The sequence below is a fragment of the Caretta caretta genome, chromosome 6 (assembly GCF_965140235.1).
Source record: "Caretta caretta isolate rCarCar2 chromosome 6, rCarCar1.hap1, whole genome shotgun sequence".
In the NCBI taxonomy this organism is placed as follows: domain Eukaryota; kingdom Metazoa; phylum Chordata; order Testudines; family Cheloniidae; genus Caretta; species Caretta caretta.
In genome coordinates, this window is record NC_134211.1 from 4,507,730 (window position 1) to 4,530,673 (window position 22,944).

At 48.0% G+C, this 22,944-nt stretch overlaps 1 protein-coding gene across 1 annotated transcript in view; it reads left to right on the forward strand.

Moving 5' to 3' along the window:
* Positions 1-671: 671 nt before the first annotated feature.
* Positions 672-22,944, forward strand: part of LOC125638251 (uncharacterized) — a 96,792-nt gene continuing 74,519 nt past the window's right edge. The window contains exons 1-8 of the mRNA XM_075129186.1: positions 672-794; positions 1,051-1,163; positions 3,638-3,737; positions 5,270-5,388; positions 11,205-11,281; positions 11,610-11,741; positions 15,136-15,255; positions 17,356-17,484. Coding sequence (XP_074985287.1) covers positions 1,073-1,163; positions 3,638-3,737; positions 5,270-5,388; positions 11,205-11,281; positions 11,610-11,741; positions 15,136-15,255; positions 17,356-17,484 — 768 coding nt within the window. The 5' untranslated portion in view covers positions 672-794; positions 1,051-1,072. The remainder of the gene's footprint in view (positions 795-1,050; positions 1,164-3,637; positions 3,738-5,269; positions 5,389-11,204; positions 11,282-11,609; positions 11,742-15,135; positions 15,256-17,355; positions 17,485-22,944) is intronic.

Genomic DNA, 22,944 nt, shown 5'->3' on the forward strand with positions numbered 1-22,944 from the left:
GCACCAGCATGGACAGCGCTTTGGCCACTGTCATTTGTATCCCTTGGGGGGGGGGTCTTTTTCACACCCCTGAGCGACGTAAGCTGCATCGACTTAAGCAGTAGTGTAGACCAGCCCTAAGTCTCCCTTGCCTCAGTATAAAATGGGGATAATGCCACTGCCCTGCTTCCTGTGTGTGTGTGTGTGTTAGGTTAAAAAGATGGAGATGCTCAGATCCTATGGAAATGGGGCCACATAAGTACCAACAAAGTTAGCTCTCCCCTTCTGTTACTGTGTGTGCATGTGAATAATTGGCAGTTTTCTATGTGTGAAAGTGCATTATGTTAACCTGTGCATTGAGTAAGGTGGGGCTGGTGGACCCTCCACACCCCGCAGGGCAAGATCAGGCCCATGATGGTTTTATGTTTGTTGTTTGTTTTTTGAGGAAGTATATAATATTTCAATGCAGTGCCATAGGATTTAGCCTTGTGACTCCCACTGGTGTTAAAGGAAGTTGCACAGCTAAATTTGTACATGAAGCGCTGAATACTAAACACACCATACAAGGGTATATGTGTTCAAACAAATGTCAGTGGCTTTCTTTCCACTGCTCCTTCTAGTGGGCTAAGAAGGAAAATGTAGCAAAGCTACTTATTTGCTCAATCTGTTCCATCATAACAAAAGTGATAGTTAAAGGAGCAGCTGCTTCAAAGCCCTCAGGATCAGTCGGTCTAGAGGATTCAGCCTTTAGCTTTCTTCTCAGAACTCTGCTCAGGGGACTAATTTACACACCGCTCAGGGACTTGTGCAAAAAGGTAAGTTGTGTTACTGTGCACAGGGGAAATCAGAACTTGAAAAGAACGTATGTGACAGAGGTGGGGAAGCTAGTTCACAATGTGTATCGGCCTCACTGTGTGGAAAATATAATGGAGATTGTGTTACAGGAGCGAGCAGCGTTAAATAGTGTGGCAATGCCTGTTTAGTTAAAAGGGAGAGTCAGACCTTGACATTCAGCTGGTGGTGGACTTTGCAGCTAGATACTACTAACCTTTATGTCGTGTGCTTGATTAGCTTGCAGTGTATCGAAACGTGCATGAACCTGGGAAGATGTCGGATGCTAACGGCTGATGGAACTAAACCAGGCAGCTTGAAGGAGACGAGGGACGAGACAAACATGCAAAAGAGTTAGTATTACTAAAATAAATGACAGTAATAATTTAGGTATTATTTTCATAGTACCAGATGTTCAGGGGGCATTTTATAAACTGGTGGTATTGCTGGGAATACGAATCATCACTGGGATAAGGCAGTACTTAATAAGGGGGACCCCATTTTTGATCCCTTAATTTATGACAAGCACCATGTTCACAATCGTTCTCTGCACGCCTTTGGCAAGCAGGAAGCGGGACAGGAGAAAACTCATTCACTTGGATTCCCATTAAAGGCAAAACTTTCTTGTTTGATCAGAGCCCAGGCGGGAGGCAGCACCACTTGGCATTTAGTGCAGGTTCACTTCGCTGGCAGGGTTTTGATTTGGATCTAGATCTTTCATGTCCTGTCCCCCCCGAACATAGTGTGATGGTCAGGGGTGGTGCCGGCCTCTCCTGGTGGGGGGCCTGTTGTGGGCTTTTGCCCCACCTTGCCATGGGGCCCTGTCCTCTCTGTGGCCCCGCCCCAGCCCCTCTTCTCCTTCCAAATCTCCGCCCCTTGTCCCCATGGGATGGGAGGCCAGAGCCGTGCAGTGCTTGCAGCAGCCGCCGGGGGAGGGGGGCCTAGCTCCGGGGCTTGCAGAGCCCTGGCAGCACTCGTGGGGTGGCACCCAGGAGCCCAGGCCAGAGCGGATCGCCCGTTCTGCTGTGCAGAGCCCTGGACCCTCCACATGTCCTAGGCGGTGTGAGAGACACTGGTCAGGAGCCGCTGTCTTCAGAGCTGGGCAGCCAGAAAGCAGAGCTGCTACGGGGGGATGGGGTGGGGTGGGAGGATAAAACAAATTTTGGAGTAGCTATAGCCCTTGCAAGCCCCCCTGAGCACCTCCCCTGGTGATAGCCAGCGTCGTGCTTAAACCTGTCTCCTCATAGGCCCAGGAGATCCAATACCAGGCAGGAGCATGTCTGGAGTGTGTAGCGGACACAGTCAGCGGAGCAGTTGCACTCAACAGTGGGGAGCTGATAGGTGTGTTCACCTAGCTGGGCAACCAGGACAAAAATGTGTGGGGCTTTAAAGGGGAGGGGCTTTCCATTCTCCATGACCCCTGGGGAGCGGAGTTCACAATGGTGACCAGAGCAGTCAGTGTGGGACGGCGGCTGGAGACAGTTACGGTCGCCGTATGTAATGCAGTGACTATGCTCACAGTGCATCAGGCAATGGCTGTATACCACTTCGGGAGGCGATGTTATTAAGTCAGTGTAATAGGGCATTTACATTGGCAGGAGTCAGATTGAAGTGTAGACGCGTGCACAACTGGGTCAGTGTAAGCTTCCTTGTGTTGACCTAACTTTGTAGCATAGACCCGGCCTGAATGAGGAAGCCAGGAAGAGGAAGGAATGGGCAGCAGGAGTGGAGGGACTAGGAAGAAAGGGAGAAAGCCAGGTGTCAAATTAGAGAGGAGTTTATGTGAAATGGCAAACTTGCTGTTACCTGCTGGGATTATTTAAAAGAGAAAAGCAAATAAATATGCATAATGTCATTGAGCAAATAATTTTCTATGAATTGTCATGCTGAGAACGTTCTGAATTTGTCTAGCTGGCTGAAGGCTTGTCTACACTGGGAGTTACTGAGGACTATTCCTGATTAACTATTTCTGATTAGCTCCCTGTGCTGCTCTCGCGCTTAGCAAAAACGCTACCTACACCAACAGGAGAGCTTCTCCCATCACGTAGGTACTCCATCTCCATGAAAGGTGGTACCTAGGTCCACAGGAGAAGCTCTCTAGTCAACATAGCATTGACTAGACTGCGGACTAGGTCAGTATAATATAGACATAAATTTGTAGTGCAGACTAAACCTTAGGCAAGTTATTGAGAACACAAAAGCACCCATCCCCCAAGTAGTTTAGGTTATAAAAGCTCTGAACTAATCTTTTCTTTGTTTTCCCTCCAAAATGGCTATTGGTTCAGAGGCCTTATATCAGCAAATTTATGATTGGGCTATTTTTGCAGTTTCTGGTGGTGGTGCCAGAGTTTAGTAAAAGAAAGTGTGTCAGGAATTTACTTAGATATGTCTTGGGTACCCTGAAATAAGTTACCTGGGATAGAGAGGTTAATCGTAAAGGACCCATCCCTTGTTCTTCGTACTATTGTCGATGTTTACTTGCAGCTCCAGGGGAAACCGAAGCTTTGATGGTTTTCTGGTAGCCAGTAATGATTTCACCTGAAGTCAGGGATCTGATCCTACTGAAGCCTGGGAACATCATGGACACTGTTTAAATAAACTTAAACCAGACCAAGAAAGCACCTAACCAGATCAGAAGTCACTACCACAATACAAAAAATAAATAGTAATAACACTCCCCACCAGTTTTGATTGGGAACCTTTGCTGTATCAGTTCTCTGGCTGGTCACTTTGACAAGTCAATATGTAGTAAAATATGTAATCATTTTCTCTTCTTTTAATAATTATAAATAAATAAAGCCGTGAAATAGATTTTTTCTGGTTACAGGTGCATACGTGGGGCTGCGTAACCAGGATTCTGCCTGCTACTTAAACAGCGTACTGCAGTGTCTCTTCTTCACGCGAGAGTTCAGAGAGGCCATCATCAGGTGAGGGCATTCACAGCAAACCCTGGGGTTACATCAGCAACAACACACAAGAAATGTGTGGTTAGGCTGGGTAGCTGCATGGTTCTGGTGCTGTGGGACCCGTTATAGGACTGACCCATGGAGACAAGACTGAAAGGGCAGCATTGTGGGGAAAGGAAGGAGCCGGCAGAGGAGGAGGGGTAGAGAAAGGAGTAGGCATTGGTAGCAGGCTGCAGGGGTGTGAGGGAGAAGGGAAAAGAGATGGGGCAGCAGTCTGCAGGTATGGGAGGGCAGAGGAGGAGGGAGGGGCATCTAGAAGTTATACAGGCAGATGGAGCTCACTTCAAATGGTTTGTTGAGGGCCCATTCCAGTATTGTTATGCCCTGCCCAGAAGGGTGGCCGAGTGTTGTCCCCCACCTCAGAGAGAGGACCAGGGCACGGTGGCAGAGACATACCATTTAAATCCTTTAATGTTATGTTTCCTCTCTGGTTATCTTTAAAGAGCTGCCTCTTTGGCTGTCACATGTTGTGGCTACAATCTGACTGCTCTGCACTGTGTGGCATTCTTGGAAAGGGGGTTAATTCCCTGGTTTCACTTCTGCAGGTGACTTACAGAGAGCAGGTTAAGGACAGGTGTGTGACTAGTGAGGATTGCCAAGGGTTGCTGAGTCAGAAATCCCATTCCAAAGAAGCTGCCATGGTAAAACCTAAGAATAGGCTGCATGGGCAGCGTGTAACGGAGGCTAGGGGAGGCTAAGCCTATCCCAAACTCACGCTGCTGGGGGCAGGAGCCGTGGTGGATTTGGGGTCCCCTGAAAAATCTCCCCCTGCCGTGGCCCCGGGGCTAGAGGAAATCTCACTCCCTGCCACAGCTCCAGAGGCACAGAGCTTTTCCAGTCTCAGGGCCGCAGCCTGGGGGAGGGGGTGTGAGGGAGAAACGAGCAGGGGGAAGAGGCAGAACAGGGCCAGGGCTGTGGGTGGAACAGGGAAGGGTCGGAATGGGGTGGGGCAACGGGCGGAAGGGGCAGAATGGGGAAGGAGCTCCAGGCTTGGAGCTCCAGCCAGGGCAGAGAGCTCCGCCGTAGTCCCAGCCGCGGCTGAGAGCTCAACCCTGGCCGGGGCTGAGCTCTCAGCTGCGCCCCCTCCCCCCCGCCACCAGGGCCTTGGCTGGGAGGGGCTGAGAGCAGTGAACAGGGGCGGGGCCTTGGCTGGAAGAGGCGGGGCAAGGAGCTGCCGCCCATGTTAGGCTGGTCACTGAAAAGGGCAGCAAATGAAGGCCAGAGCAGGTAGTTCTTGTCACACCCTTACCCAGTGCCTTAATGCATTGTAACCCTGAGCCAGAGACATTGCCCCTCCCAGTGAGGTGAGAGGTGAATTCCGTCCGTTCTTTCGTTTCTGGGATTCCTCCTACTGTGCCACCAACAGGACCCAACCCTGACACCGGGAGAGACCACTCTTTCCTGGAGGCACTGCTACAGCATCAGTGGTTTCAGAACCTAGATTCTACCTGTACTGTGGCAATTTAATTGTATGTCTCTGTTGTACTTTGTAGCTGCAATAATGTTGGCAACTCCCACATCATGTACCATCTGCAAAGGCTGTGTCAAAGGATGACTGGTAATTCATCACCTAATACTGACGAAATTATCCAATATCTTAGGATGAACAATGGTAAGATGCTCAAAGAGTAATTATCAATGGTTCACTGGTCAACCTGGGAGGGTGCATCTAGTGGGGTCCCACTGGGGGCAGTTCTGGGTCTGGTACTAGTCAGTATTTTCATGAATGACTTGGACAGAGAGTGCTTATAAAATTTGAGGAATCGCTCCAAGCTGGGAGGGGCTGCAAGCACTGTGGAGGACAAGATTAGAATTCAAAAGGACGTTCACAAATTGGGGAACTGATCTGAAATCAACAAGATGACTTTTTTTTAAAAAGACAAATGCAAAGTACTTCATTTAGGGAGGAAAAATCTAAGGCACAACTACAAAATGGGGAATAACAGGCTAGGTAATAGTAGTACCGAGAGGGATGTGGGGTTTGTAGCGGATCACAAAATGACTATGAGTCAACAATGTGATGCAGTTGCAAAAAACGGCTAATGTCATTCTGAGGTGTATTAACAGGAGTGCAGTGTGTAAGACACAGGAGGTCATTGTCCTGATGTCCTCAGCACTGGTGAGCCCTCAGCTGGAGCACTGTGTCCATTTCTGGGTGCCACACTTTAGAAAAGATGTGGACAAACTGGAGAGAGGAGAGAAGCAAAAATGAGAAAAGGTTTAGAAAACCTAACCTATGAGGAAAGTTTACAAAACTTGGCTGTGTTTAGTCTTGCGTGAAAAAGACTGAGGGGGAATCTGAGGACAGTCTTCCAATATGTGAAGGGCTGTTATAAAGAGGACAGGGATCAGTTGTTCCCCTTGTACACTGAAGATAGGAGAAGAAGTAATGGGCTTAATTTGCAGCAAGGGAATTTGACATACCTGGTCACAATCCAGACCAATGAGTAAGTTTGTCACCTCTACCCTCTAACCTGGGGTGTCCTTTACAATGCCTTGATGCTGTGGCCTCCAATCTTGACTGCTCACAAAGAGCCTCCAGCATGTAAGTCACTACCAGCTATGTCTGTGTGTGCTGCAGCCAGTCAGCCACCCCTTGGCTCTGACCAGTTTCAGTTATACGGTAGCGTGACCCCAATGCACCCCCAGTCCCAGATTTCCCCCCAGAAATGTCTGTCCTGTACTGCCCAGCCCTCTCTGGGACAATATAAATTATATAAAGTCCATTATTCCTTTAATAGAGATAATATGCACTTAACTTGCCACCCCAAATGGAGTTACCCAGACATTTCAATTTAAACTCACTGGATTAAATAAAATAATGAAACAAGTTTATTAACTACAAAGAGGTTTTAAGTGAGTACAAGTAATGAGGCATAAACATAAGAAACGGTTAAAAAATAAAGAAAAAACACAACTGGTGCCTAACAACAAACTATGTTCAATTCAAATTAAAGTTTTCTCATCACATGCTTTCAGCAGTCTTAGTGACCAAATGTCTTAGGGCAGGCCCTTTCTCCAGTTCAATGGCTGCTTTCTTTGTCTCTTCTGGTGCAGTGAATTGATAGAGAGAGGAGGGTGCCTTGAGTTGTTTGTCCCTCCTTTTTGTAGTGTTAATTGCTCTCTTGGAAAACATTTCCAGCTGAAATTCAGGAGACAAAGTCTATAGGGAAGGATGCTCCCTGCTGCTTTCTCCTACCTGTTGGACCTTCTTTTGTTTCCCTTCCTGCTTGATAACTCTGTTTACTGCTTAAATGAAAATTAAGCAGAGAACCCATTCCTTGGTTTGAGATAGACCTGTTCACCAACTTCTGCTGTGATTTGGAACATGTGTTAATAACATTATACAGGGAAATCTTATAACTTCACATACAATGTTCTCACGTGCATTTTGGGGCAATATTGACCAGCAAATTATGAGTGTTCAGATGATACCTCACAAGGCATACTGTGTACAAAGATTGTTACAACAGTGTGCAGGAGGAGACACAAGTGTGCAGTCTGTCACAGGGAGATTTAGGTTAGATATTAGGACAATTTAGTGAAACTCTGGAACAGGCTGTCGCACCTGTCAGGATGGTCTAGGTTTGCTGGACCCTGCCTCAGCACAGGGGCTGGACTTGATGACCTCTCGAGGTCCCTTCCAGCCCTACATTTCTGTGATTCAGTGCCCTCTTGAGTTCTGTGTCATGTGGTACTCGCATTCATAAACTGCAGTTAAACAGGTGTTATTCATAGGAGATGCTTCTTGCTGCTGATGTATCTCAGTATTAGTGATGGTGAACATCAGAAGCACTTGTGGGTCAGTTTTGAAAATATCCCCGAAGTCTGGATATTTGTTTGACTCCTCCTGAAGTTTCTTCTCCTTTACTCACCCCTTTCTTGGCCCCGCTGCCATGATACTTCTCTTAGTTGTTGTGAGCCACCCCAAGTACTCTGTTTTGGTTCCATATTAGCTCCCTGTCACCCAGGGACCTTTTGGTACCAACTGGCAGAGGGCACAAGGGTGCATAAGGGTTACAACAATACCCTGGATCTGATATCTTCGTACTAGATTGCCAGAGAGAGTCATGTTAGGTGATTACTGAAAGCCTGTGTCACACGGATCATCATAGTCTTTGCAAAGTGTATGTACGTATAATATGTAAGGAGTTATGTGCCTATTCTGAAAATGTATGTAAGACAGGTCACCAGAAAGTGATAAACAGGTTCTGTTCTGACAAGAAATAGGGGACACTGATCTCTCTGGCTGACCATGGTGCATTGTGTGTCCTACAATAGAAGTCTATTTACATATGGAATCACCACCTAATCAAGACTGGAAAGTCCATGAGATCACAAAATCGACAGGAAGAAACACGCAGCAGGAGGGTGTCCAGTTTATGACTAAGATCAAAAAATTAGTTTGTATATCAGGGGAATGCAAGAAGACACATGGTATCTTTCACCTAGGAAGTAAGCTGACAGTGGGTTCGCTTAATGAATGAAAAAGCGCAGCCAAGCTTGGATGTAATATACTGGGAGGCTGTTGGGTGAGCTTTTGCTCTTATGACATAATATCTTAGCTTAGGTTCGAGTAGGTGTGTTATGATTTTATTTTATTTGTAACCCTTTGTTTAAAATATTTCTACTTGCTTTCCTTTGTATATCTTGTTAAAGAAACTTACATGGCTTTCTCTATAAACAAATGTAAGTGCTGTGTGCTAAGCTGAGCTGATTTAGTTGCGGATCGGTCCTGCTTTGAGCAGGGGGTTGGACTAGGTGACTTCCTGAGGTCCCTTCCAACCCCGACATTCTAGGATTCTATGATTCTAAGGTGGAACGTGGTGTAGTGTTCCTTTGGGAACGTGGGTCTAATAGTTCTGTGAGTGTCCTGTGAATAAGGGACTGGCAGTGCTGGGGGACGCTCGGAGGAGTTGGAATGTTTTTATCACTAGCCTCCGTGAGGACAGCGGAACCTGCGTAGAATGAGAGGGGAGCTTGTGCTGCCTGTGTCTGGAGTTGTCGGAAAGCTGACCCCTGGAGGGCACAGACAGGGCCTAAGGATTGCCAGCTAAGTTCCCTCTAGGCTGCATGGCTGCACAGTATAAAGGGCCACACAGCAGGGGCCTGGAGAGGAGAGAGGTAGGGGGTGGGCAGGAACTGGGGAGGGGAGCAAGGTGGGGTATGCAGGGCTGCCACGAGGGTTGCCAACTTTCTATTGTTGTAAAACCAGACTCCCTAGCCCCGCCCCTTCCAGGCCCCGCCCACTACATCCCCCCTCCCTCAGTGGCTCGCTCTCCCCCACTCTCACTCACTTTCACTGGGCTGGGGCAGGAGAGGGTGAGGGCTCTAAATGGCGGTGTGGGCTCCAGGGTGGGGACAAGAATGAGGGGTTAAGGGTGTGGGAGGGGGCTCCGGGCTGAGGCAGGGAGTTGGAGTGCAGGAGGGGAAGAGGGCTCCAGCTGGGGTTGCAGGCTCTGGGGTGGGGCTGGGGAAGAGGGGGTACAGGAGGGGGCTCCAGGCTGGGGGATGGGGGTGAGGGATTTGGAGTGCAGGAGAGGGCTGTGGGTTGAGGGAGCGGGTTGGGGTGCAGGAGGGGGTGAGGTTCCTGGGGTGGGGCTGGGGTGAGGGGTTCAGGGTGTGGGAGTGGGCTCTGGGCTGGGGCAGGGGGTTGAGATGTAGGAGGGGTGCGGGCTCTGGGGTGAGGACAGGGATGAGGGGTTCAGGGTGTGGGAGGAGACTCTGGAGCAGGGGGAGTTGGGGTGTGGGAAGGGGTGAGGGCTCTTGGTTGGGGCAGGGGGTCGGGGTGCAGGAGGGGACTCTGGGTTTGGAGGGGAAGGTGGGGGATCAGACAGGAGGCTCTGCAGCGTGCGCTGTTCTCGCCTGCAGGTACCGCCTCCCCCCCTCCCGCCCAAACCGGCCAGTGGGTGTGCGGAGCTGGTGCTCAGGCAGGGGCAACGCATGGAGCCTGTGGCCCCCACCGGTAGGAGCCGGACTGGCTGGCCACTTCTGGGGCACAGTGTGGGGCCAGAACAGGTAGGGAGTAACCTGCCTTGGCTCCACAGCACCGCTGACCGCACCTTTAACAGCCCGGTCGGTGCTGCTGACCGGAGCTGCCAGGGTCTCTTTTCAACTGGGTGTTCCAGTCGACAACCAGACACCTGGTCACCCCAGCTGCCATGGGCCTCTCTCCCGGCCCCGGAGCTTGCTGCTGCCAGCGGGGAAAGAGCTGGGCAGGCATCTTCAGTCTGCCCCAGCCCCGGGGCCGCCTGCCTGCACCCCAGACTCCTCATCTCTGGCCCCACCCCAGAGCCTACACCTGCAGCCAAAGCCCTCACCCCCTCCCACACCCCAGCCCTGAGCCCCCTCCCACTCCCCAAACCCCTCATCCCAAGCCCCATCCCAGAGCCCTCACCTCTAGCCAGAGCCCTCACACCCCCACACCCCAACCCTCTGCCTTACCCTTAGCCCCCTCCCACATCCCAAACCCCTCATCCCTGGCCCCACACCAGAGCCTGCACCTCCAGCCAGAGCCTCGTGCCCCCTGCATCCCAACCCCCTGTCCCAGCCCTGAGCCCCCTCCTGCACCCCGCACCCCCCTCCGCCCACTGAACCCCTCGTCCCCAGCCCTAAGCTCCCTTTCACACCCCAACCCCCTGCTCCAGCCTGGTGAAAGTGAGGGAGGGGGGATGCAGTGAAGGGGGGTGGGGCCTCAGAGAAGGGGTGGGGCCTCAGGGAAGAGGTGGGGCAGGGGTCAGGACAAGGATGTTCGGTTTGTGTGATTAGAAAGTTGGCAAACCTACAAGGCCTCCTCATGCTAAGGACAGGTGGTAACGCGGTGCCTCACAACCCTGGGTACCCCCAAGAAGCATCAAATCCCCTGCCTCTCCATGAACCCAGGAAGCTTCATCAGGCAAATAAAAAAGCTCCGAAATCCCAATTCTTCTCCTTGATTCCCTCCCCTCCCCACTGCCTGCTGCTGTCCCTCCTTCACAGTGAATGCTCTCCACAGACCTAGGCCTTTGCAGATCTTGATGCCCAGCATGCATCTCTGCTCAGAGGCACCAAGTGTGCTCTGGGAGGCACTGAACCAGGGATTACTAAAGTGGAATAGGGCAGCATGATGGTGAATCCTCCTCTGGGTGTTTTAAATGGTACTTTAAAGCTGCAGTGTTTCAGGTTTAAAAAAAGAGACTGGAAATAGTATGTTTGGACAGCTGCCAGAGAGGTTTTCAGGCTGATAGTTCTGGCTGTGCATAAGAGTTCTGGAGACGTCACTGGAGACATCCACAATCTTAACAATGAGGCCTCTCTGAGGGAACCAGGAGAGATGGAAATGTGCAGAGGATAGTGCCCCAAGGGGTAGCAGCTCTTCTCAGCCTGCACAGAACAGAGGAACCAGCCACCGCAATTACGTGCTGATCATGCTGATTTGTGTGTGTACAGTGCACCAGCTAGAGGTGGTGGAATGTTTCCAGCTTCTGATGAATAAAATCATTGAGGACAAAGAAGAGTTTCGTCAGGTAACTCATCTATCTTCTCTGGAAGTGTAAATGCGAGAGGTTTTTTAGAGCATAAGAAAGCAAAGATCATTTGTGTATAGATCCCATCTCCCCAAGAGTCTCCCTTGTGGGAGGTCCCGGTCTGAGACAGACTGGGAAATCCCTGTGCGCTTAGGTTTGAGGTGTTATTATTTATAGCAGTTAGAGGTGGGTCTTCCAGGGCAGTAGAAGTTGGAAACAACTTTGGCTGTTACTGGGAAGGCGCTCACGGGAGATGGACAAAAGATGTGCTTCTCTGTTACCTCTCTGAATTGGTGGAAATACTATTAATTAGTCACTCTTTTCCTAGCCATACCAGGTGAAAATGGTCCAGTCCACCACTTCCCATGGAGGTAGCTATCTGATGAGGCTGGAGAAGCCTGACCTGAATCTCACCTTCTGTGTTCACAAGTGCACTCCGGCTCCAACAGTTTACTCTGTGGTAAGGAAAGTGTCCTGGCATTCATTAGGAATTGTGGTGATCTACATCAGCAGATTAGCTGGTTATGGTTAGGAAGCCTTCACACTCTGCCTACAGACAAGAAGATGAGCAGAGTGGGAGACCGTCTCTACCCTGTGCTGATTGGCTCTTTCCCTCTTAACTAAAACCATCCTCCATCTCCTAAAAAAAATCATGGAACTAAGATGCCATTTGCTGTTGTGACATTGTTGACTCTGCTGGTGTTTTATATGCCCTTTCCCCCTCTTGGTGTCTGTTTTGTCCATTTGGGTTGTCTACTCCTGTGTTTTGCAGTGCCTAGCACAATGAGGCCCCATTCTTGATGGGCCCTTAGTCACTGCTGCAGTAAACATGGTTACTAATAACACACCTGCTTAACTTTAACCACACGAAGCGTCCTATTAACTTTACGAGATGCTTAAAGTTAAGAACATGTGTAAGTCTTTTTACTTTACACAAAATCTCCCAGTTTGGCTTCAGTAGCCTTCGAGAGATAGGGCCTGATTCCGGGAGACTCCCGGCGAAACTGGGAGGGTTGGCAACCCTAAGTGAGAGTTGTGTGTGTGTTGGGGGAGTGTGCATATGTTTCAGGAAGGGTGTGTGTGTGAGTGAGTGAGACAGAAAGATTGTGTGTGTTGGGGGAGTGTTTGTGTCTTGGGGGTGTGCATGTGTGTGTGAGAGAGAGTGTGTTGGGGCAGTGTGTGCGTGTGTTGGGGGACTGGGTGTGTGAGAGTGTAGGGGGCAGTGTGTGTGTGTGTGAGAGAGAGAGTTGGGGGCAATGTGTGTGTGAGAGTGTCTGTGTGTGTTGGGGTAGTGTCTGTGTTAGAGAGTATGTGTATGTTGCAGGGAGTGTGTGAGCGAGAGTGCAAGAGTGTGTGTGTTGGGGCGGGGGAGTGTGTGTGTGCCTGAGCGATCGGGTCAGCGCGCTGTCTCTTTAAGCAGAGCATTCAGAGGCCTGAACAGCAGCACCAGTAGGTCCCAAGCTGCCCCTGACCCCCACCCCAGCTCAGCGGAGACCAGGTACATGGGTGGGGGGAGGGGACACCCCACACTGCCTACTCTGTGCAGCAGACAGGAGGCCGGCTCCCGGTCCCAGGTAGCTTGGTCAGGGGCTGCTCTGTTGGTGGGGGTGGGAGGAGCAGGAGTGGGGAGGCTGCAGATGGTAGTGGAGCCTTTCCTCCCCCACTGCTTCGGAGGAGTTACCTGATTGGTCCAGCTGCCCTCCTGCAACACAGTTTATCCACCCTCTCCAGGTGCCACCATGCCTGCCTCTAAGCCCCACTGACTGTCGGCAGGTCAGGTTGGTGGGAGGTACCTGCCTGGCACCCCCCACCCTACCTCCCCGAGCGTGGCATCCGGGGCGGTGGCCCAGCCCAGCCCTCCGTAAGGCCGGCCCTGTCCAGAGCCCTCTGCTTGCTGAGCACCGTAGCAAACACATCATTTAACCTTGTATTAAAGGTACAGAAAAAGAAGGAAACAAAGACAGTTAAAGTATATGAAATGAAAAGTATTAAGTAAGGCTTTCATTTTAACATCATCCCTCATTCCCTTTCCCTTTGGCTGGAGAGGGTGTTTAGAAGGAAGTTCCCCTTGTCTGACAGTCTCTTAGATGGTATTAAAGATGGTAATAAGGGGCCGTGTGGCCTTTAGGGAACAGAGAAGTTAGGTGAGATGGACTGAAGCTGGCGTTGCTGTTGTTGTTAAAGACCCGTTTCCTGGAAGACAAAACAAGATAAATACACACAAAGGGGAAAGAAAAGAACAGCAAGATAGAAAACATAGCTTCTGTCTCAGGGATGATGCTCAATGGCAAACAGGGCGGCCGACATACTTGCCGGCCCCTAGGCAAGGTGGGCGCGGGGGGGTGGGGGGCGACTCTGGGCCCCTGAAGGGGCAGGGCCTCAGGCAGAAGGGGCGGGGCTGGTGGCTAGTTTCCCTCAGCCTGCCCAGCCTGGACCGTGCGACCAGGGGCTCCAGTGGTGATTTAAAAGGACCCAGGCCCTTTTAAATTGTCGGGCCCCGGGGCAGCTGCCCTTTGCCACCCCCACCCCCGCATCAGTGGCGCTGCTTGCAGCCTCACTGTGGAGAAACACAGGCACAGCACATGGTCTTATCAGCTACTCTGAGACCTGGCAATCTTGTACCAGCATAAGGCTATTTAGCGCATTGCATTTAGTTGCCTTTCTCATAAGAAGAAAAGGAGTACTTGTGGCACCTTAGAGACTAACCAATTTATTTGAGCATGAGCTTTCGTGAGCTACAGCTCACTTCATCGGATGCATACCGTGGAAACTGCAGCAGACTTTATATACACACAGAGAATATGAAACAATACCTCCTCCCACCCCACTGTCCTGCTGGTAATAGAGGAGGTATTGTTTCATATTCTCTGTGTGTATATAAAGTCTGCTGCAGTTTCCACGGTATGCATCCGATGAAGTGAGCTGTAGCTCACGAAAGCTCATGCTCAAATAAATTGGTTAGTCTCAAAGGTGCCACAAGTCCTCCTTTTCTTTTTGCGAATACAGACTAACACGGCTGCTACTCTGAAACCTTTCTCATAAGAGACTCACAGCAGTGTTGTAATATATACAGCCTTGGTCAGCTAAGCCAGACTCTCCTTCAACAGAAGGAAAAGGAGGGGAGGGGGTAGGAAGGAGAAGAAATAGGTGGGAAAGGAAAAGAAGACATAAGGAGGGGTGTGGGTGTGTGTGTCACAGTCTCACATCCTAGGTGGTGGGTGTGATTATCTGGAGGTGGTGGTGTTATCTGGCTCCTTCTCTCTGGCCCAGTTTGGTCAGGACATCTCAGAGGATCAGGATGAAGAAGGTCTGGGGCCGCAGGACACTGTGGGGGTGGCAGCATCATGGTGAAGTTCACTCCTTCCCCTTCTCCCATCTCTCAATCAGACAGTGTTGTGGTAAGCAGCTTTTCCTTCCAAAGTCCCCTTCTGAGGACCGCAGAAGGGAAGTACTGTCTGGAAGAGCCCTTCCTCTCATTATTTTGTCCACCAGTTAGGGCTAATTTCCAACACAACAATTTTGGTTCATTGATTTCTGGTCTCACACTGTTCTCGTTTGCTAGGCATGGTCTTAACACAGACTGAGTTAGTCCAAATAAAGAGGCCTATGTATATAATTCAAAGACTGTCTCTTTAGCACCATTTCCCATCAAATAGGTCACTTTTCTCAGTTGAGCTCACAATTAAAGAAAATTTGCAGGGCCAAATAATACAACAGATGGGCCCAAACAGAGTTGGGCTGAGCTGCTAAAATGTAAAAGGCAAGCCTAAACAGAAGGCAAAGGTTTTTATAAACGTGTATCTCATTACTCATGGCCAAAATGATATAGTATCCTGCACTGCTCTCTCTTTCAGTGCTCCTGTTTTGAAACTCTACCCCAGATTTTGGTCATCCATTTGAAGAGAGATCCGGGTGACATTAATGTTGAGGTCTCTGTGTCCCCCTCACGGACACTGAAAACAGAAAAGCAGCTTGTAAGTACATGGACTTCCTACTGAGCTTTCATTATTTTTATCCTCTGTTTTACCTAACCGATCTAAAAAAAAAAAAAAAGGAAAGGAGAGCATGCCAGCAACTTCCTGATTTCAAATTTAGGAATATTGGCTGGTATAGTCATGTGGTATTAAAGATGGTAATAACTGTCCTTTTGGCCTTTGGGGAAAGAGAAACTCATATATTCTATTCTGTATAGGTGTTTACACCGTACTTGTTATTACCATAGTATCTGTATAGCCTTCCAGTAGTGCATTAAGCAATTTGACTACACATCTGTCACATGTCATAGAGTTCAGCTCTACCAGTGTGCCAAGCTATAGTATGAACTTTGAATATGTTGGACTCAGCCTGGTCTTGAGGTTTGATGTTTTGTGAACCTGAAGCAAGGAAATTTGCCAATTGGAGAAATCCATTAACCCTGCTGGACACCCCTAGCCTGACATCTGCCCCCTTCTGAACTCTGGGAGCAGTACTTATCATTTCCATCTTCAGGCAGGGTCTGATGGCCATCTCTTCCTGCTTCACATTCCTAGCGGCTTCATCCATCAGTCGCCTTTGGGGAACAGTAGGGTCAGGGCTTAGGGCAGGGGTAGTCAATAGGCAGACTGCAGGCCAAATCTGGATTGTCAGATGTTTTTGAATGGACCCAAAATCTTTTTATGTACTTATTATTATTATCATTATTGTTATGTTTGTATTATTTTCTCTGGAATCTGGACCTTGACTAAGGAATTTGGCCTTTGACAAAAAAGAATTGATTTCTTAGGGCATTTCTCCTTGGAAAGAGAAGCTCAAATGTGCATGTGATGCTCACTGGCCATCTATCTGATACAATAATGTAGGGCTCAATTCCTGAACATCATCATGATGCAAACCCTATTTTCCCTTCAAATAATCAAAAATAAGTACAGATTTAATGGATTTGTTTAAAACAATAGAGATAGATGTAAAATAGTTTTTTATGTGACTACATTTGTGCAACACCAACTAATGGCAGTCTTTACATTCTTAAGATGGTAGCACCAATTTAATCAACTCTCTCTCTCTCTCTCTCTCTCTCTCTCTCTCTCTCTCTCTCTCTCTCTCTCTCATATTGAAATTCAATATTTTGGTTTCTTAGGGCTTGTCTACATTACCGCACGGGGTCGATCTAAGATACCACAACTTCAGCTACGTGAATAGTGTAGCTGAAGTCGACGTACTTAGATCTACTTACCACGGTGTCTTCACTGTGGTAAGTCAGCAGTTGACACTCTCCCATCCACTCCGCTTGCGCTTCTCGTTCTGGTGGAGTACCAGAGTCGACGGAGCGCTCGGCGGTCAATTTATCGCATCTAGAGTAGAAGTGATAAATCAACCCCCTCTGGATCAATTGCTGCCTGCTGATCTGGCAGGTAGTGTTGACAAGCCCTTAGCTATTTAAACCAGCTCAGATATTTAAAGAATGCTTGTACTTAAAGTGACAGAAATGGCATCTGGTTAGAAGTAGAGTTCTCTTGAAAGCAGCTGCCGTCATAGGTGCTGACTCCATGGGGAAAAATTTGTGGGTGCTGAGCGGCTACTGGCAGCCCCCCTCCTCTACCCCCCAGTGCTTCCTGCCCACCAGTGGACCCCGTGGATCAGTGCCTCCCTCTCCCTCCCTGTACCTCCTGACCACCGGGATCAGCTGTTTTGCAGCATTTGGGTGGCTCTGGGGGGAAGAGGGGAGGAGTGAGGATGCGGTGTACTCAGGGAAGGGGGTGGAACTGCGTGGGAAGAGGCAGGGTGGAGGTAGAGCGGGGGCAGGAAGAAGTGGGGTGGAGGTGTGGCCTTGAGGGAAGGGGTGGAGTGGGGATGGCCTGGGGCAGAGCTGGGGATCAAGCCCTCCCCGGCACTTTTGAAAGTCAGCGCCTGTGGCTGCAGTTAGTTCTGTGGACTAGATCTTTGAAAATTTGTTTATGGCATAACTAAAAAGATGGGTGATCTGAACTTTATTGTGAGTTTCTTCTAGGACTTCATGATTTATGAGCACTGACAGTCCGCTTGCAGTGCAAATACAAGATTATTGACCACTGAACTTTGTCATAATTTTCTTTTAGGACACCGTCTATGAGCTCTTTGTGGTGTGTCACCATTCTGGGGGAATTCAGGGTGATCAGTACATGGTCGAAATAAAGTCAGTTGAAAATGATTGCTGGTACCGCTTCACTGAAACCCAGGTGCAAGAGGTAAAATGTGCTTGTGGGTTCAGGAAAAGTATGTAATGCCTTGGCCTGTGTGGGGAAGAGGTTCTGATTTGAAGATAGGTTCATTCACTTTTTCTAATACAGACAAATCTGAGTCATTCAAAATCCCAAATTCTGCATTACCTCTAGAAATGTTCATTGTCCTTCTGCATGCATTGCTCCTGCAGGTCCAAATCATGGGAGCTGCGTGCCAAGCTCATGAGTTGCAGGATGGCTGATAGATCTGTCTAAACTCTCAATGTTTTGAAAATGTTCTATAAAGAAAAATCATGCCAATCCAACCTAACTTCGTTCTTTGATAGGGTTACTGACCTACTGGGTAGGGGGAAGCAGTAGAGATGAAATATCTTGATTTTAGTAAGGCTTTTGACACAGTCTCACATGACAGACTCATAAGCCAACTAGGGAAATGTGATCTAGATGAAATTACCATTAGGTGGGTGCACAACTGGTTAAAAGACCTTACTCAGAGTTGCTATCAAGGGTTTACTAAGAGAGTGTAGCTAGTTGGGCACCGGTGATCAGTCTTGGGTCCAGACCCATGCTTATACAATGTGAGGATGACTCCAGGGGAGGGGTTGCAAGCACTTTGGAGGACATGATTAGAATCGAAAACAACCTGGACAAATTAGAGAATTGGTCCGAAATCAATGAGATGAAATTCAATAAAGACAAGTGCATAGTACTTAGGGAGGAAAAATCAAATGCACAATTACAAAATGGGAAACAACTGGCTAGGCGGTAGTACTTCTGGAAAGGATGTGGGGGTTATAGTGGATCACAAATTGAATGAGTCAACAATGTGCTCCAATTGTGAAAAAGCTAACATTCTGGGGTGTATTAACAGGCGTGTCATATGTAAGTCAAAGCAGTAATAGTCCAGCTCTACTTAGCACTGCTGAGGCCTCAGCTGTGTCCAGTTCTGGGTGTGCACTTTCAAAAACATGTGGACAAACTGGAGAGAGTCCAGATGAGGACAACAAAAATGATAAAAGGTTTAGAAAACATGACCTATGAGGAAAAGATAAAAAACTGGGCATGTCTAGTCTTTAAAAAAGAAGACAGAGGGAGTATCCTAATAAAAGTCTTCAAATGTGTTAAGAGCTGTTATAAAGAGGACAGTGATCAATTGCTCCCCTTGTCTATTAAAGATAGGACAAGAAGTAATGGGCTTAATCCACCATAAGGGAGATTTAGGTCGGATGTTATGCTACATCTACACTACAGCTGAGATCGACAGAGTGGAGGTCGATGCACTGATGGTCAATTTGGTGGGTCTAGTGAAGACCCGCGAAATCGACAACAGATTGCTCTCCAGTCAACCCCAGTGCTCTACCCTGGACAAGAAGAGTAAGGTAAGTCAATGGGAGAGTGTCTCCCATCGACCCCGCACGGTGTAGACACCGCAGGTAGTTGGCCTAAGGTAGGTCAACTCCGACTGTGTTATTCATGTAGCTGGAGTTGCGTGCCTTAGGTCGACTTACTGCGGTAGTGGAGATGTAGCCTTAGAAAAAACTTTTTAACTCGAAGCACAGTTAAGCTCTGGAATAGGCTTCCAAGAGAGGTTGTGGAATCCCCATCACCGGAGATTTTTAAGAGCAGGTTGGACAAACACCCATCAGAGATAATCTAGGTTTACATTCTCATGTCATAGTTCAGGGGCCTGGACTTTGACCTCTTGAGGACCTTCGCAGTCCCACATTTCTCTAACTCTGTGAAACTTTTTTGTTTCCTTTGCTTGGATTCTTTTCATTACAACATAGATTGGTCAGCTCAAGCAAAGTTTAGTGGGATATTTTAAAACTGAAAAATTGTCAGTTTGAAATTAAAAAATGCCATTTGTGAAATCTACCATTTTCTAAAGAGAGTTTCTGTAGAAAAGTGTGTAAAAAGTGACAAATAAGTCAATTTAAAAAATCCAGCATAACAAAAAGTGTCTGAAATTTTGAAAATGTTCACAGGAATTGTTTATTCTTCAGCCAGCTCTAACACTAGAGCTGTAAACTTCTTTGTGCTGCTGTTGGAGGTTCGTTGTGGAGCTGCCTGTATGGAAATGGCTTGATTCTAGCCAAGTTACTCTTGTGTGTGCGATTATCTTCTGGGTGGGGTTTGTCAGGTGTTCTGACTATATTTAGATAATTACAGTTATGCCTATGTATACTGTTCAGCGATGCTTCAGCTGATGGTGAGGTCAGGGGAGGGACTTTGTTTCTCCCCTTGCCACGTGTGTCCCCTGTATCTATGGAGTGAGAATGGAAATATAGACGAGGAAAACCTAGTTTTAGTGTAAAATCTGTCTAAAACCAGAGACATTCGATCTCCCAAAGTTCAGCAATGATTCTGAATGACTTTCCCCCAGCTCTGTAACTGTCCACTGTTGCCTCGTACTGTGGCAGTGAAGATGGATCTTTTATTGTTCTCAAATGCTGAGAAAAATATGGGTAGAGCATTGTCAGTCCCCTGCTCTTCTCCATTCTCAGTTGTAGAATATTTCTCCCCACATTTTGTGCCTCTGACCCTAAGGTAACTGTCCTTGGCTGAGGGAAGCAGAGTGAGTCTTCATAGACTTAGTCAGGGCAGCTCCCAGCTTCAGCAGAGGGTCACATAGAATGATTCATCTCTCAGCACTGGGCACACAATCCCCAGAGTGCCTTCAGCCCTTTCTGGTAAGGGAGATACGGCTGGCACAGCTGGGGGAAGGAGTGAGCAAAGTCGGCTGTGGCCCACCTCTACTTTCCCCAGTCCTGTGGCCAGTTGGCTGGCAGGCCAGTCTCTGAAATAAATTACAGCAGCCTCAGGCCTGATCTAAATTACATCCCTCTGTCCATGGCCTCATGGGGCTGCTCTAACAGGTTGGGTAGGGGGTTGGAGTTGAGGCACAAAGACTGCAGTATGCCTCATGAGGATCCCTGTTATACAGGGCAATTTTTAGGGAGCTGGTTGAAATGAATATATTTAACCTGACTGGACCTGAGAACCAGCCCTCAAAGCTGTGCACAAAACAAAATATGCAAACTTTCTGTAAAGGGCTCTGGTCAGTGTAGTACAAGGGCTCTAATGAGAACTTCCCCTATAGGGAATAGAAAACTAAGTAAGCCAAATTCTGCTCTCATTTATGCAAATTAAATCTTATTCACTTGAAGCCATTAGAGTTGCTCTGGATTTACTCTAGTGTAAATGAGAGCAGAATTTGGCCTACATCTATTACTGTGTTACCACCTGGTTGTGCCCCATTTAGCCTCACCTCAACACAATATGGTGTTCGAAAAGCACAGCATTCCTCCTGCCCCAGGTATAGTACCGTCCTATTGGATGAGAGACAAATTCATAGAAACATAGGCCTGGGAAGGACCACAAAGTTGTTAAGAATGTTGATGAACAATGTTGTTACTGCTGCCAGGTTGTTACCGCTGCTCAGAGCTTCTGTTTGTGGAACTCCAGTGTTATTAACACAAGCAGATAGTGCACCCTCCTAATTCAACAGACCTCAATGTTTGTTACTCACAGAGAACGACCACAGGCACAGTTCAGTGAAAAAGGCACTCAGCCAGGTTTATTGCCCTCAAGGCACAGTCCTAGTGTCCTATAGGTGCTACCGGTACACTAAAATGAGTGCCCAGTGGCAAGGAATGACTTAGTCAGCAGCAGGAATTTCTTCTGTCCCCTCAGCTGCACAAAGGGCTAAAGTGAGGTACCCCAACATTTATAGACCGAGACAAACAACTTATGTACCATTTTATGTGTTTTATGACATCTGGTTCTTACTTCCCCTTGTACCTTGCTCCAGAAGTCTTGGGTAAAAAGAATCCCTATTCATCACTTCTGTCAGACCCTTTTCTCTTGTTCAAGCTCAGGATGTCACTGGGCTAATCTTCTGGAGTACGTTCACATACATACCCAGCATCTGTTGCTTCTTAGCAGTGCCTCTGTTTTAGCAACACTAGCAGTACCCTTGCTAAGTTCATGCCTCGGACAGTGAGCTTGTAAACATCTGCTTTAATACATGGCCTGTCTTTGGTTCACAGCCCCTGGTTCAGGCCTCAAGTCTTGCACCAGGCCCAGTGCTCTACATCTCTCCCTACTACACTGGACAGGTCATCTAGTCCAGTCCCCTACACTGAGGCAGGACTAAGTATTATCTAGACTGTGACTGACAGGTGTTTGTTGAACCTATTCCTAAAACCCCCCAGTGACGGAGCTGCCACAACATCCCTAGGTAATTTGTTCTAATGCTTAGCTACCCTGATAGTTAGGAATTTTTTCCTAATGTCTACCCTAAATCTCCCTTACTCCAATTTAAACCCATTGCTTCTTATCCTGTCCTCAACTGTTAAGGTGAACAATTTATCACACTCCTCTCTATAACAACGTTTTACGTACTTCAAGACTTATAATGTCCTCCCCCTGTCAGTTTTCTCTTCTCCAGACTAAACAAACCCAGTTCTTTCAATCTTCCCTCACAGCTCATGTTTTCTAGACCTTCAGTCATTTTTGTTGCTTTTCTTTGGACTTTCTCCAATTTGCCTACATCTTTCCTGAAGTGTGGTGCCCAGAACTGGACACAGTACTCCAGTTGAGGTGAGGCCTTATCAGTGTGGAGTAGAGCGGAAGAATTACTTCTTGTGTCTTGCTTACAACACTCTTGCTAATACATCCCAGAATGATATTTGCTTTTTTTGCAATAGTATTACATTTTTGACCCCTATTTAGTTTGTGATCCACTGTATCCCCCAGATCCTTTTCTGCAGTACTTTTTCCTAGGCAGTCATTTCCCATGTTGCATTTGTGCAATTGATTGTTCCTTCCTAAGTGGAGTACTTAGCATTTGTCCTTATTAAATTTCATCCTATTTACCTCAGACCATTTCTCCAGTTTGTCCAGATCATTTTGAGTTCTAATCCTGTCCTTCAAAGTGCTTACAACGCCTCCCAGCTTGGTGTTGTCTGTAAACTTTATAAGTGCTCTCTCTATGCCATTATCCAATGAACATCTGAAGTGACTGTTCACATGGAAATTAAATATTCTATTGAAATTTACTGTTGATCTATGATATTTATATGGTCCCCAGAATCACATTATCTGAGTGCCTTACAATCTTTAACAGATTTATTCTCACACACCCCTGTGAGGCAGAGCAGTGCTGTTACCTCCATTTTACAGATGGGGACTGGTGACACAGAGGATATGTCCACACTGCAGTTAAGCACCCGGGGCTGGCCCATGTAGGCCAACTTGGGCTAGCAGGGGCTCAGGCTAAGGAGCTGTTTAATTGTGGTATAGCTTTTTGAGTTTGGGCTGGAGCCTCATCTCTGGGACCTTCACCCCTTGCAGGGTCCCAGAGCTTAGCCTCCAGCAAAGGTCTATTATGCAATTAAAGAGCCCTCTAGCCTGAGCCCTATGAGCCCAAGTCAGCTGGCATGGGCCAGTCGCAGGTGCTTAAAT